At 33.2% G+C, this 15,276-nt stretch overlaps 1 protein-coding gene across 1 annotated transcript in view; it reads right to left on the bottom strand.

The window, feature by feature from the left end:
• The window catches only part of ERBB4 (erb-b2 receptor tyrosine kinase 4), a 728,717-nt gene that overhangs the window by 299,982 nt on the left and 413,459 nt on the right, over nucleotides 1-15,276 (bottom strand). Inside the window, exons 6-11 of the mRNA XM_060107375.1 lie at nucleotides 14,935-15,076; nucleotides 11,043-11,156; nucleotides 10,794-10,920; nucleotides 5,914-5,987; nucleotides 4,966-5,056; nucleotides 2,654-2,853 (exon numbers count right to left, since the gene is read on the bottom strand). Of these exons, the coding sequence (XP_059963358.1) occupies nucleotides 2,654-2,853; nucleotides 4,966-5,056; nucleotides 5,914-5,987; nucleotides 10,794-10,920; nucleotides 11,043-11,156; nucleotides 14,935-15,076 (748 nt within the window). The remainder of the gene's footprint in view (nucleotides 1-2,653; nucleotides 2,854-4,965; nucleotides 5,057-5,913; nucleotides 5,988-10,793; nucleotides 10,921-11,042; nucleotides 11,157-14,934; nucleotides 15,077-15,276) is intronic.

Here is a 15,276-nt window from a genome sequence, read left to right as displayed (position 1 = left end):
ATCCATATGTCTTGTAATGAATATGTGTGTGTGTTCATATGTGTCTTGTGTGTGGTATATTAAGAGAGAATGTCTAAAAATGCAATATTTAAGTACATTTAAAATGAAGCAAATATTTGTTTTCCTATTTGCAGATAATACTATGGATGATAAAATGGCCTTAATCACATGTGGGCAGCCATTGCAGGTTCAGTGTAAACATCAGCAGCACATCTGAAGTCAAGTTTATAGGATAATTACATTTCTGAAAATGCAGGATCCAATGTACTATGAGACCGAAACCCAAATTTTGATAAATGGATTTCATGCAAAAATTGTTTACTCTAAGATGTTAAAAATGAAAAATTATATGCTTAATATTAAATTATAGCACCACAAAACTGCTTTCTTCTAATTGCTTCATTTCTTGCTGAAACTGTAAAGGCAACTATAAAATATGTTCATGGTTTGAAAAACGGATAAACCTCCAAGAGACCTAACACTGAAAGATGAAGAAAATGTTAGATTTTTAATTTATTATTATTATTTATCTTCTTTTGTTTTTTCAAAATTTTAGGAGTCTTAAAGAGATATGGAATAATTACATAAATTTTTCCTATCTTGCTTTTTCACATTTAATTTCTTTCCACATTGTCTTTTCCCATTTGCTTTTTATTCAGGTTTACAAAAGGTAAAAGAAGGGATTTGTGAAATGATTAAATGAGTTAAAGAAAAAGAATGTTTTTCTCTCATTCTTTTATTGTTTCTTAGTTTTTTGTGTTTTTTTTTTTTTTTTTTTTTGTCTTCATACCAAAATCTTACCTTTAAAAGGTAGAGGTACTATTGTTTTATTTTCATTTTGTTTTGTTTTTTGAAGTAAGTGAAAGAAAAGAAGAGTATAACCCTGACTTAGGGAAGTATTTATGTTAGTGTTGAAAAAGTTTCTATTTTACTTCCATGAATAATCTACTTTGTCTGGGGCATGTACAAACATAAATATAGTATTGTGGGATAAGAAGCTTAAGTAGAGAGAGAGAAAAAAAAGCAAGCTTTCTGTCAGGTTTCAGAAATGTATAAAACCAAGGAAACAACCTAGGCTCAATGAAAGGATAAATCTCATTCAATGTAGACATGCATATTTTGATATATAATAATATTTTATATTTCTTGATTCTATGAGGGACAGAAAAATATATAAGAACTTAACTTCACTCAAAACAGGAATCTCATGTTGCAATAGGTCTCTTTTCTCTGCAAAATACTTTTAAGGATCCAAAAGAGCTAAAATGTGAATTCCTCACAAATTATATTTTATAAAAATTGCTAGCCTGAGCTGACTTAAACTCTTTCTGGTACAAGGTGGGGTATAAATTAATTAATTAGTTCACAGACTACTTGGTAAATTTAAATCATGTTGGCCTCTTAAGAGTTTACATTTTTTTTAAAGTCCTATAATATTCATTCACATACTTAATGAACTTAATTATTATGTATGTATACCCTTGTGATTGTTCCAATGGTGAGATTAAAGAAGCAAGAAGACTTCCTAAGAGCAAAATGTTTCTTAAGAAATGTGATTTAAAAAAAAAAAAGAAATGTGACTTTTAAAAGGACTGACTTATCATGACCACAACAATAATATGCATTTGTAAACAGATCCTTTCAATTCTAAGTCATTTTATTTTATATTTATTATAAGTAAGTCACTACTATATGCATAGTAGTAGCACTTATAGGATGCAGAATAAAGTAATACCCAGGAGAAAAACAGGGAAGAATTAAGGTTTTTTTTGTTGTTGTTGTTGTTTTGTTTTGTTTGTGTGTGGTACGTGGGCCTCTCACTGTTGTGGCCTCTCCCCGTTGCAGAGCACAGGCTCCGGACACGCAGGCTCAGCCGCCATGTCTCACAGGCCCAGCTGCTCCACGGCATGTGGGATCTTCTCAGACCGAGGCAGGAACCCGCGTCCCCTGCATCGGCAGGCAGACTCTCAACCACTGCGCCAGCAGGGAAGCCCCAAGAATTAAGTATTAATCATTGGAGTATCAAAGTATAAGATGGGAATGACTTAGTTATATACTCATGAAAACATTATTTGCTTCTGTGTAACAAAGAAGTGATGGAATGGATCAAAAAGTAGTAAAATACATGAAAAAAGAGATCGCTCCATGCCTACAAAAACACATTTATGAAATGAACTTTAGCAAACTTCTGGAACAGCATTTTTACACAATTCAGAAGAACACATTTTTTTTTCACCACTCCTAAATGGCAAATACTTTGTTATTCTATGTTATCAAATTCTCTGAAACAAAAAAATAAACAGAAAATTTAATAGAGTGATTTCCATAAATTGATTGGATCCAAGGAATTACCCAGGATGCTTATTAAATATTTAGATTCCCAGCCTCCACTTACACCTATTGAATCTAAACCTCCACAGGAGGGTTCTTATGATTAGGCAAGATTTGAGAACATGAAATACATTATAAACACATGCAATGTATTATAAAAAGTTACCCATTTGATTATTTTATACCAACCTTTTTTAAGGGTTGAGAAAAAGAAGACAAAAATTCTGACCCACCACTATGTTTAACTGTTTGGTCCAATGTAGAATGAGGAAAAAAAATGTTTAAGGTTTCTAGATTTTTAATGTTTGGGTAATGTACTTACTACAGTTTTCAGCTTTCCTGTTGTCCCGGATCACTATTCTTTGGTTGACTGTGCTGAAGAGCGTTGTCCAGTTAATGGTATGATAATAACACAGGTTGCTGTTGTCAGTGATATAGATGTTTCCTGCACTGATTTCCTTCAGGGATTGGAACTGTAGAGAAGTGATGCCCTGTTGCTTGAGGATAAGCAAGGAAAGGCCACTAAAGAGAGGGCAGAGGAAAAAAATTGAACAGTAATAATTGTTTTCTGGCCATGACATGCATTCTTGGAGTAAAATAAGGATGTCATATCTTAATCCAAAAAGAATGTTAATAGAGTGTAAAAAAGATTGAATTAATAAACCTGAGATATAAATACTATTTCTTTAAATGCTATATGCTGACTCTTTTAAAAGTAATCACTTGACCCCCCAAAAAATGCCCATCTTTTATAATTATGAATATCAATGATATCTCTGTCTCTGTCTATGTATGTACCACTGACATACCTGCTCACTGCCTTCCCTCTTAACCCCTGAATCTTAATTTCTTCAAGAATGAAATCTTGTACTAAGACTAAATAATTAAATAAATGTTTATGGGGTGACTGTTCATCTATCCAAAGTAAGACATTAATTTTACTCTAACTATTTAATAGATTTAGACACACTTTCAGAAGGTAAATATCTCAGAGAATGACCATAGATATTTAGCTTTAATTTATACCTCAGAAACCAAAGCATTAATTGTAATACTTGAAAAATGTATAAGGACAGGAGATATTAAAAATTAAAGAGAAGAATAAAATTAAACTAAAATAAAAAAAAATACTCAGAAGGCTTGGACAAGTGAGAAAGCTTCTCTAAAATTTAAATAACAACTACACTGTAGAAACAAATTATCATTTCAAGGATGTTGTTTTCTCAACATAGTCCACTTTGTAATTAAATTCTTTTTCCATTTTCTAAAGACTAAATGTGTTTCCCACATTTCATTCAACTTATGAACATTATTTTATATTTTGGAAATCAAAGCTGTCCTCTAAATTTGCTTTGCTTTTAGTACTCAGACTTTTTTCATGTGTTTTATATATACACATGCATGGAGAACTATAATATACAGATTTATAACGTGTGTGTGTACCCAAATGGGATGTAATTCACTCTCTCAATCTTTGTTCCCATCATAACCACCCTTAGTTGTTGATTACAATGTGAGCATAATGATACCTTGACTTAGATTTATAACACTTTATTCAATGGATAGTAAAAATTGGTTCCATATAGAATTTGAATAGATTATATCTCTCAACTATCCTTTTTTTTTTTTTTTTTTTTTTTTTTGCGGTACGTGGGTCTCTCACTGTTGTGGCCTCTCCCGTCGCAGAGCACAGGCTCCGGATGTGCAGGCTCAGCAGCCATGGCTCACGGGCCTAGCCGCTCTGTGGCATGTGGGATTTTCCCAGACCGGAGCATGAACCCGTGTCCCCTGCATCGGCAGGCGGACTCTCAACCACTGCGCCACCAGGGAAGCCCTCTCAACTATCCTTTTTTATTAAGCACTTTTCCCCTTTACATTTTAGAACCTCTTACAGATATACCTGTTTTAATAGCAAAATTCAATGGACTTCCTGTGAACCATTATTATAGAATATTTAATGACAGTATTGACTTTAGGCATCTTTCGGACTTAAGTAGAAAAATTATCAAGGTCTCCTTATATAAATAAACTTTTAACTGTTCATAAACAATAATTTTGTGCAGATGAAATCTGAAGTAAAATAAAAACAGTGGCTTAATAAATATTAAAACATATATTTTTATTATGTGAATAAAATATTGACATTAGAACTTTAGAACAGTATCCTTCTGAGCCCCGATTATCTGTCCATTATTAACCAGCCTTTCATGTAGCATAGTGGACCAAATTCTAAAATATCAGCGCTGTGATGCTTTGTTCAAATGATAGCTCCAGAGATAAAACGAGAACCTCCTGGTAAAACAGCATTTGTATCCGATACACCGAAGTCATTACAAAGTTATTCAAGTCTATCTTTTAATTATGATAACATATGATCAAAAAGAAGGTTCAGTTTTATGGTTCACATCATGAACTCCACAACTGCTAAACACTAAAATTACTTTAAGTGACAGGCAGTTGAAAAATCAAGTTGTATACTTTAAAGCACAATCAGGGGTATTTTTCATTGAGCTTTCCTTTAGAATTTAAAGTGGAAAACCGATATTTCTAGAATCAGTAAATCAATGAGTCTGATGGCTATGACATAATGTACACATGATGCAGAGACCTGTAACTTTGAATATATACACCTACCTATAGAGTACTCTTCCACCAATGGTCACCAGGTTAGAAAAAACACTGAAGTCAGTCATGTTTGGGGGCCATGATTGTATGTTCAAGAAACCTACAAAAGATAAGGGCAGTAAAATAATTCAGAATATCATTGTCTCAGTAACAGTGTTTAATACCAATTATTCTTAAAATATGATGAAAATGGGAGGTAAGAAAAAGGCAGCAAATATTCCTAGTTTTGAACCATTCTATATCACATTTCTTCTTCCAAGATTCAGTGTCTTACCCAAAGTTTCTGGGCTACAATACTCAATAGATGATGAATGTCAAAATAATGAACACCAAAAATATATACATACAGAATCATATAAGTGTATGGTTTAAAGATTTAGATGATTCTTAATTTGATTTATTCTTCTAAATGGAAAAATTATTTAGTCTAACTAGACAAAGAGTTTAATTTCTCTGAAATATTTTGCCACCTTATCTGTACACTTACAACAGCTGTCTGTTTTGTATTCTAAGACATTTATGTATATGACTAAGCCTCCTTATTTGATTTTACATTCTCTGATAGCAAACCCATGTCTGATTCATGTCTATGGGCCCCATATCATCTACTATGACAGCTCTGAACATATTAGGTCCTCAATAAACACGTGCTAAATGAATCCTACCTGCTACCCATCCTCAATAGTACTTGTGAAAAGTAAACAGAAACACATGGGTTCAAAGATCCACTGACATTTCCAAAAACAGTAACATCAAAATTTCAAGGATTTTTTTTTTTTAATTCCACAGATTTCAAAAGGTGCACAGATGCTAAGGAACTAAGACACCCATTATTTAAAATAATACGTGTTTTCAAAACTAGAATTTGCTTTGAAAATTCCAATACTATGTACTATTTTTAACAAAAGACTAAAATTCACATAGTTCATAGCACAACAAACTCACTTTAAAACTTACCTGTTATCTCTCGGACTGTCCGAAACACGTTCAGTTTCTCCGGGTCTATGGCTTCAATTGCATTGTAAGGGTCCCTAGGGGAAAAAAAAAATGAAGCCAAACTTAAAATTAGATAAAGGGGTGAAAATGTGAGAAATGTGACAAAAATTATTTCATTCCAATTGAATTTTAATTAGCAATAGGAAGGTTAGCAATGTTTTATCCAGATTTTCTATGCTAGATGTGGAAGGGGATTAAAAGGTACTTTCAGGAAATTTTGATGACACAGAATATGAGTTCTTCATTGAAGGCTATTCTAGATCCAGAGGAACGGTTCAATTTGACTATCCTGAATAAACCTCCAAATATAGCAATTCCATCTATTAACCATTTTATTTTGCCTTTAAAATTTTATTCTCAATTGGAAAAATATACACTGCAAATAAATTATGTTATGGTGAGAATAATTGCCTTTTGGGTTCCTCAAAGCATACTAAATTGCTAACAGAACCTGTAATTTCATAAGAAGGGTGAAAAAATACAGGAAGTAAACCTTTTTGTTTTTCTGTATTTTCAAATTTATCTATCAGGGCAATCTTGTTCCTATCTGTTTATTTATGTACACTTTCATATGACAGGAACTATTTGCTTCCCTCTATATGAATCATACTAACATTTGAAAATAAAATTTACCACAAATTTAACAATATTCAAAATGTGTTGTAAACTTTGGGGATTTTTAAAAATACAATCTCCTAATGCATAAATATATTTTTTGTAATTAATGTTATTGATACATAAATGCCCTGTCTTTACAAAAATTAATATAAAATACCTTTAAAATTAAATATTTAATGGAATTTTTCAGAAGTTTTCATCTTAGGAAAATTTTTTCATTTATAACATCCTGCCCATACAAAATAATTACATTCTTGAATATTAGGCCAAATATAAACATAAGATTAAACATTTCTCAGTAATTCAAACACTACTTTCAGATTTTCTTAAGTAATATGTAGTAGTTTTTCTAGGTTTTATTACTTTGAAAGGTGCTCTGTGCTATTCTGGGCAAGTAGAAACCTTATATTAACATATACTCTTCAGAGAAAAATTAAATTCCATTCATTGGTCATTTCTCCAAGAGAGATCAAACTTTCTAAAAACAAGGAATTAGGCTCTTTTAGAAGTTTGTATCCACCTTTAGCAATCAACTGAATTTTATCCTTGCACTGGATATCTGTTGTTTTACCAGTCTCTGAAAACCTTCTTTTTCACATGGGGAATAAACACTAGGATACATGATCCATTGGAGGCTATCAGTCAACGTGCTCCACAATCCCCTGACAAACAGATAAGCATATGACCTTTCTTCTAAGAATTTGATTCTGAATCCACTGGCATTTATTCATCCTGGCATTAGAGCCTTGAAAACATTCTCTATTAGTTCAGCAACCTTGATTTCTGGAACCACCTTTTACTGGCTCTCTCTGCTTGATTCATCAGCATATTTTCTATACTGTGAACCATCCAATATCTTTTAAAAGAAAAAAAATCTTGCTTGATGAAATTACTGCTTCAAACTGAGAAAAACTAAGAAGTATAATCAATACATTGTGCTACTAGTTTAACATGGCATGTTATAGAAGGCTTGGAAATACTATAAATGAGTGTCTCCATAATTCACACATAAACAATTAAGATTTTCCTTAATGTGACATGAATATCTTTCAAAAGCTTAAAGTCTAAATTAATATTCTAGCAAACTTTCTCTATTTGTAACTGAAGATGTATAGAATGAATATCTATGCTTTTGGTGAAAATGGAGCCACAAAATTAGGTTCATCATGCGGGAAAATTCTAGTTGCTATCATTTTCTAACGTGCAAAGATGTCAGCATACACATGAAATATCAGCTCTGCAGTAGTAGAATGAACTTTCAACACTTGTTCTTTGATGAAAAGCAGTGTCTAGAATAGCTCTAGCCATATAATCAAATATTTCTGCTTTACTGAGAACACTCAAAGTTCAGGGCAAGCACACAGTAATGGGGTCAGTTCAAACCTTTACTGAGAACACTTCCAGGTTGCCAGGAATGAAATGAATTCTGGACTGTTCACATGAAGCCCAGTGGACCACAGAAAGTTTATATGCTTAATTTTAGAGATTCAGGACTCTCATAAAATAAATTGACAGAATCCCACTTAACAACTTAAAAGTACCCCTAGGGTGCTCCACCCTACAGCCACTTGAAATCCATAGATTTTAAAATTGAGGACTTTCCTAGTTAAATTCAGGACCATGAAAAAAAAAACATTATGTCCACCCTATTATTGTGTTGGGTGATCCAAAATAAAGCTCAGTATAAAGAGAGAAAAACATATTTTCACAATTCCATAGAAATCACGTTATTTTTTTCACCAAGCTCATTATCTGTTTTCCATTGTCTATCATCATTACAGTCTATCATCTAAGTACGTTCTTGTTTGTGTCACACTGTGACACAGCATGAACATGCATAGTTGGTGAGCATTTTGTTGCTCTAAGCATATTCACAGGAACATTATTAGACATGACAAGACATGAAAGGGGATCCTATGATAACCCTGAACACTGAATTTTGCCTGCAGTTCCCTTTCTAAATAAGGAAGTAAGAGTGCCTATTTTATTTCTAGCAATGGCGGTATCATGTTATAAACTGAACATTGATCTCTTTTATATGTTAACATTTTAGTTGACAACTTCACAGTAACTTTATTTTTTTGCAGAAATTTGTTTTTGAAAAGTACACTCTTACTTAATTATGGATTTTTCGTTTCTATTAGTTTAAAGAAACACCCTAGCTATTTTAATCAAACCATATATCCTATTAAAAACTAGTCAGTAGAAGATTTAGGGTAATGGAAATTAAATTAAGTAAAAAATTTTGTTAATTTACTGAAAGTATTCTATTTATAATACCTCATGTTATTCATCTTTAAAATCTCTCTCTTTGTCCATATGCACACACATATTACATACATGAATACACATATGCCTATACATAAGTGTCTGAGACCTACTCAATTAACTTTATATTAATACTTTCCTAAAATGAAAGGGAAAGGCTTCAGAATATGTTTCTTGTTGGCATGAGACTTGGAATGAGGAACATATCATATTTCACATATATATTTGTCCTGGAAAATGCCTTATATATTATGCTTAAGACACAATAATATTAATTATAATGTTAAATTTAAGTGCTATAATTAAGGACAAATAATAGTCGTCTGAACTAGGAAGTATGACTTATCGTAAAGTAAGGATTGCCATGAAAATAACTTTGTCTTTATTTGGTTTCCAGTATTCTATGAAATATTATCTGTTGCACTATATGCTATGCTATATACTAGATATAGTCACTGATATTTTCCTCTTGAAGTGTTTTCTCCTTTTTTTTTTAACTTTCTTTTGTTTTTGGGGGGTTAGCGATTTTTAACTTCTATTTTTGTTACTTTTCAATCTCACTCTTTATCTCTCTCTCTCTCTCCCCTTTCCCTCCTTTACTCCTTCCCTTCCCCCACCCTTTTCTTTCCTTTTTTATACCATTTATTAAGGTTTACTGTATGCTAGGCACTGGGCTGAACGCTTAAAAATTGTATATTTTGTTTTATTTTGAATCTCCACAACAACCAGAGGATGTAGGTATTTATTATTAACCCAGTTCTCAACTTTACATTGGAGCTGTTAGACATGGAAGCCACACAGCTCAATACAGATTGTCCGTGGTGGAGCCGACTGAATGTGTCCCATCTCAAAATGATAGTACCACCCATCTCCAATAGATTGTTGCCATGTAAAATAAGAGTAATCACATGCACATATTTTTTAAAGAGATGTTAAAAATCTGGATCTTATTTAAAAAACAAAACAAAACAACAAGAAACACATCTTAGACCAAATATAACAGAAAGTGAATACATATTATTACAGTTTCTGGCACAGACCCATATTAAAAGCTATATTTTAAAGTAAAGAAATGCTTTATGTACTAAGACCTATGGTAATTTATTTGAATGGAAACACTTTGTTCTATTTCTCTTGTTGTTCCTATTTGACGTATTTATTCATAATGTGTTAAATAGTTTTGCTTCTAGAAATGATATATGTTTAGAGTAATCTTTTGAATTGAAATATGTGAGTGATATTTTTTTATCTGTAGCCCATAGCACTAATATTTAGGGATTAAATAGTAATATACACAAATAGATAAAATATAAAGTAAAAATATTGATATTTTCATTGCAGTTGAAAGGATGCAAACTTGGTCATTTTCCCAGTTAAAAACAGCAGGTGGTTCTGTAATGAAGGGACCCAGAAAATGTTACAATTTTTATTGATGAAATGAAATTCATTTAATAGATTTATCACTAACTTCCCAAGTCTAAAACAGAAAAAGATGCAGCAGGGCAAAGAAAATACCTGAAAGCTCAGAATTTCAACTTACTGATTTGTTTTCTGTGAGATGCATTAATTTATGTTGTTTTGAACTAATTGGTTAGGAAATTGAATGAAATTCCCCACTTTGTCGACTGATACTGTTTCCCTAAACATATCCACAAATGTGCCAAGCTTACTGAAATCTATGGATTTGAGGGAAATGGCCTATAAATACATCTTAGCTTATATATAAATCTATATTTTAAAATCTAAGTTGTCACCAAATTCATAATCTGGATGTACCCCCAAAATTTGGTTTACAATCACTGCTGGTGAAATCTGGCATTTGATTTTGTTGGAGGAAAGCATTAACGTGTAGTGGAACTCTGTGTCAAAAGGAATCAAACAGACAAAACTAAAGAATCTCTTAAGCTTTGTCTGCACTTTGTAAAACAATTTTCCACAAAAAATGTAATACTGACCCATGAATACCAGTGACAAGGAAGATCAAATTCCCATTGATTTTGGTGCAGTTTATGAATTTGTCAATATTACTAGAATCCACAGTCTGAGCTGACATCAATGATCCTGTGCCAATGCCATCACAAGCTGTAGAAACAAGATGCACAATTAGGGAACTGAGAAAATTTTTCTTTAGTCAATAAATTATTGCATTTTTATTATAAAATAACAGTATTTTTTCATTATAAAATGAAAAAAAATATCATCACCTTTTGGGCAAATGTCAGTGCAAGGTTTACACATTTTAATCCCATTTTCTTCTACTTCCATCTTGGAACTAGGGCAGGCACGCACACAGGAACTGGAATCGACCACGAAGTTATCTGATAAAAAAAGGTAAAATTAACAATAATGTTGAGGTTCAGCAAAATATTTTAAAACAAGATACTTTAGGGATTGAAAATTATTTCCATTTGAAAATGATAATATGTATGTTTCTTTCCCTAAAACAACTCTGTCTAAATATCTCCACCTGAAATAGCATCTACGAACACCTACATTCAAATCCAAGGGCAGTGTGTGTTAACAAGAACTGGTACTTGCTTGACTACTGCTCCACATTTTGAATTGCCCCCGAGATAATGAATTTCTTTTATAGACTTAGGAAACTGCATGACATTTAGTTTGTGTTTTTCAGTAGTTCCACTTCATTTCATGTCATGATGCAAGTTTGAAGTCTAAAAATACTTCAAGTTATATGAAGCACAAATGAAGCCTTGGATGAAGGGAGTGCACTTCATATCCGAGATGAAATGTTTAAAATGTGTTCATCTTTCAATGGAGTGCCGTAGAAACTCTCCCATAGTTTTACATGAAGAAACAAAATGAAATTTGAAAGGGCAGTACTTTAGGAAAAGTATACTAAGTAAACCAGGAACATCTAATTACCTGACATGGTGAAATGTTTAGGAATCCAGTGGTCTGGAATATGCCAGAACATTCGCTCCCAAAAATAAGGACACATTTTTGCATCTAGAGCCTCCCACAATAAAGGGAAAACACAATACCTGCTAGGCTGCTTTGAGTTTTGAAGGCAGCATCTTTCCATGTTTGGGAAAACAGCTTCTGGCCCAACATTCAGTAGTCTAGAAGGCTTACAACATTGAAGAGGACCCAGAGCAGGAAAGGTACATGATGCAGGTACAGGCTGGGGTACAAGCAATTCTGCTACTTGGATCACAAAACCCAAGAGGCTCTATGACATTAGAAGTATCTCTGGTGGGAAAATGTGCCACGTGGAGTTATGGCAAGTCCCGACCAGAAAATCCCAGCTGAGACCTCTAGGAATTACACACCATTTAATAAACAACTCCTGACATACTTCTGAGTCCTGGCAGAGATAGATTAGCTAACCATGAGTCACGGATTGATCTTGTAGCCAGAATTGCCCATCATACACAAGGTTTTGTTAAAAACCATCATAATGTTGAGCAGGTCCAACAGCAATCCATTGTAAGATGGAAGCAGTACACTTGGGATTGATGTGAGCAGGGGCGGATGCACAAGTAAACTGCATAAGCTGGTGGTCCAAATCCCCAAGTCATCCACCACTGTGCTGGCACCTTTCACTAAGCTCATACCCATGGCCACATGGGGACCAAGAGAGGGCACGTATGACAAGCTGACAGAGGAAGACAAAAACCAAGCTTGGGGTGTGTGTGCAAGCAGCTGAAAATGGATGGCAGCTGCCCTGCAGCCTCAGTCAGGAGTGGACTTGAAATACAGTGGCAAGGAAAAGTCCCACCAATGGGCATAGTTCTAGGTAGTGCAAATGATCCTTTACTTTGTAGGGAATAAATAGGAGTTTAGAATAAATATGAACTCATGAGCAGTGGCTCGCCCTGGGAGAAGAAGTACTGGAAAATCTGGAATTGGGATTGAAGGGAGTCTGGGGTAGAGGCATATATATGAATCCATGGGAGTGGGTATAAAGTGTGAAAATCATTCAATTCCAAGTTAATATCCACTAGGGGGCATCCACCACAAAAGAGACACTTTGCTGAGACTGCGTCACAGCCTGATCTCGCTTCATTTCCTTCCCTCATGGGTCTTGATTCTGAGAATACTTCTTAAACAACCATAGTTTCTGTCTCAGGGGAACCCAACCTGCAACAGGTGTAAACGTCCTTTCTGCAAGGTCTTTAGGGATACCTTGTGTTTAAAAACTTCCACATTTTTGCAGCAATTTATGCCAAGTGAAATTTTTAGAAAAGGTTATAAATATCTTCATTACTAGTTAGGTTCAGATTTTGCAGTCAAATTAGTTTCAAAAAATATTTGTTGTTTCGGGTTTTTGAATTTTAGAATTCTGAATTAGGAATTGTAGGCCAGTATTTAGAAACTGAACATCTATGTTTTTCTAAGACAGGTACAGTTTAGCAAACCATGCCTTATGATCAAGGTCCCTCAAAGATTTGAATTTTACATAGATAAATAATGAAGTTCTTTAAATTAATCTGTAATTGGATAGACCTAAACTAATCCATGAAAGGTAGTTTATGAGTTACCATATCTATGGTAACTGGGCATTTAATTTCAAAAACCAGTCCTAAGTATTTAGCCCCTTGTCAAAACTTAGGAGTTGAGAGACTTCAGATGAGACACTACAAAGGATGTAATAAAGAAAAGGAAAAGTCCCTAGCTCAGGTTTTTTCTGGTCTTCCACTCCAACCCAAGCCTTGGGCCTCAACCTCGGGGCTTGAATAAAAAGGAAAGCACCAAAAATCTCAAAAAAACATGGTTTTGACTACCTTTGGGGCAAGCCACCATAATATGAAGTAATAGAGCAGGAGGACATTTGTCTAAGAAAATGAAAAAAATCATCATCTAGCCACATTCTACAATACTCTCAAGCCCCGTATTTTGCAAGATAGTAGATGGGGAAATATAGGGTAACTTTAGATGAGAAGTTGTTAGATCAAAAACATAACTTTGGATATAAAATTGTTTAAGATGGAAAAATCTCTACTATCCTAGAGTTAGTGTGTCTGTGATTTTAAAATGGTAATTTAGAGCCATGTTACATATATATATATATATATATATATATATATATATATATATATATATATATATATATATTCATAATTATTCTTTTAACCAATATAAAATATTTAATAATAATGGCTGGAATCATCATTGCTTTCAACGGCTTGTTTTTACATACTATTCCTCTGAACCCTATTACCTATCCCTTTGCTCTTTATAATGAATATGGGAAAGAGAGAGGGTACATATGATTATCCACATTTTAAAGAGGAGGAAATAGAAAACTAAATAGTTCATCTAAAATCACACGACTAACAAGTGGGCAAAGTTATAACCAAAGCCACTCTAATACCATGTCCCTTACACTTCATACTTCATCACGTGGACAAAGCAAAACAGAAACAACAACACAATATCTGTGTGCTGTAGAATGTAAAGTCTTCTTTTTATTGAGTATGTGGATAAAAGTAGTGATTTTTTTTTACCCTTCCAGTAAGTACAACATTGAAGAACTCTCTCATTGGTCTTTTCAAGCAAAGAAAGTGGCTTGAACAAGTATTGAGACATATACTATTCTTGATGAAAGCTAAATTGGTCATTTTGAATCCCCAGGATTAGTTATCAATTTGATAAAGGCCCCTTAACATGCCCTTTATATCCACTGTTATTGTTTAACATTGGATTTGATGTTAAAACTATAATGCTATATATTCTATTACAAATAAATAATAATAAATAATTTTAGGTGAAAATGCATTGTTATTAGAGTAGATCTCTTTCATTACATAGCTTGCTGCTACTTAACTAATCACTTTTCTGAGGAACAAAATCGTGTGCAAAACCACTGACATATAGTGAAAATATTGAGTTTAGAAGTCAATGAATGACACTGTACTATAACTTCAAATATGCCACTACTTTGCTGAGACTATGAACCAATCACTTCAATTTTTTGAATTTTAATTTTCTTATTTGTGAAATGATAATAATAGTACCCATTCTCAAGTAATTCACAATATTGTCACAATTTTGAAATTCAATAAACTTACATGAAATTCCTCTGTTCTTAAATGATGAGCTAATTGATTTGGCTCTTCTTATCCTGTTACTTACGTGGGCACTTCTTGACACAAAATGCTCCATAGGTGTATTTTGCATTGAAGTTATGCTCCAGTTGAAAGGTTGTTGGATTGTAGACAAAAGTTTGTGGACACTGAGTAACACATGCTCCGCTATCATTGAAGTTCATGCAGGCCTGCAACACAGCAAAGATTAATTTTGTTTTAAAAATAACCTTCATAATATTTGTTAAAGGGACACTGCTACAACAGTTCTGTGATAGGTTGTATTGTTTACTCAGCGTACATCAATTTCATAAAAACTGGAAAATTTGATAACTTCCTAGTTGTAAGGGCTTATTTTTTAACTTCATATTTGTTTTGTACTTCTCAATTT

This window comes from Mesoplodon densirostris, chromosome 8 (genome assembly GCF_025265405.1).
Source record: "Mesoplodon densirostris isolate mMesDen1 chromosome 8, mMesDen1 primary haplotype, whole genome shotgun sequence".
Classification (NCBI taxonomy): domain Eukaryota; kingdom Metazoa; phylum Chordata; class Mammalia; order Artiodactyla; family Ziphiidae; genus Mesoplodon; species Mesoplodon densirostris.
The sequence above is the reverse complement of the archived record's forward strand: the minus strand, read 5'-3'. Positions and strand labels throughout refer to the sequence as shown.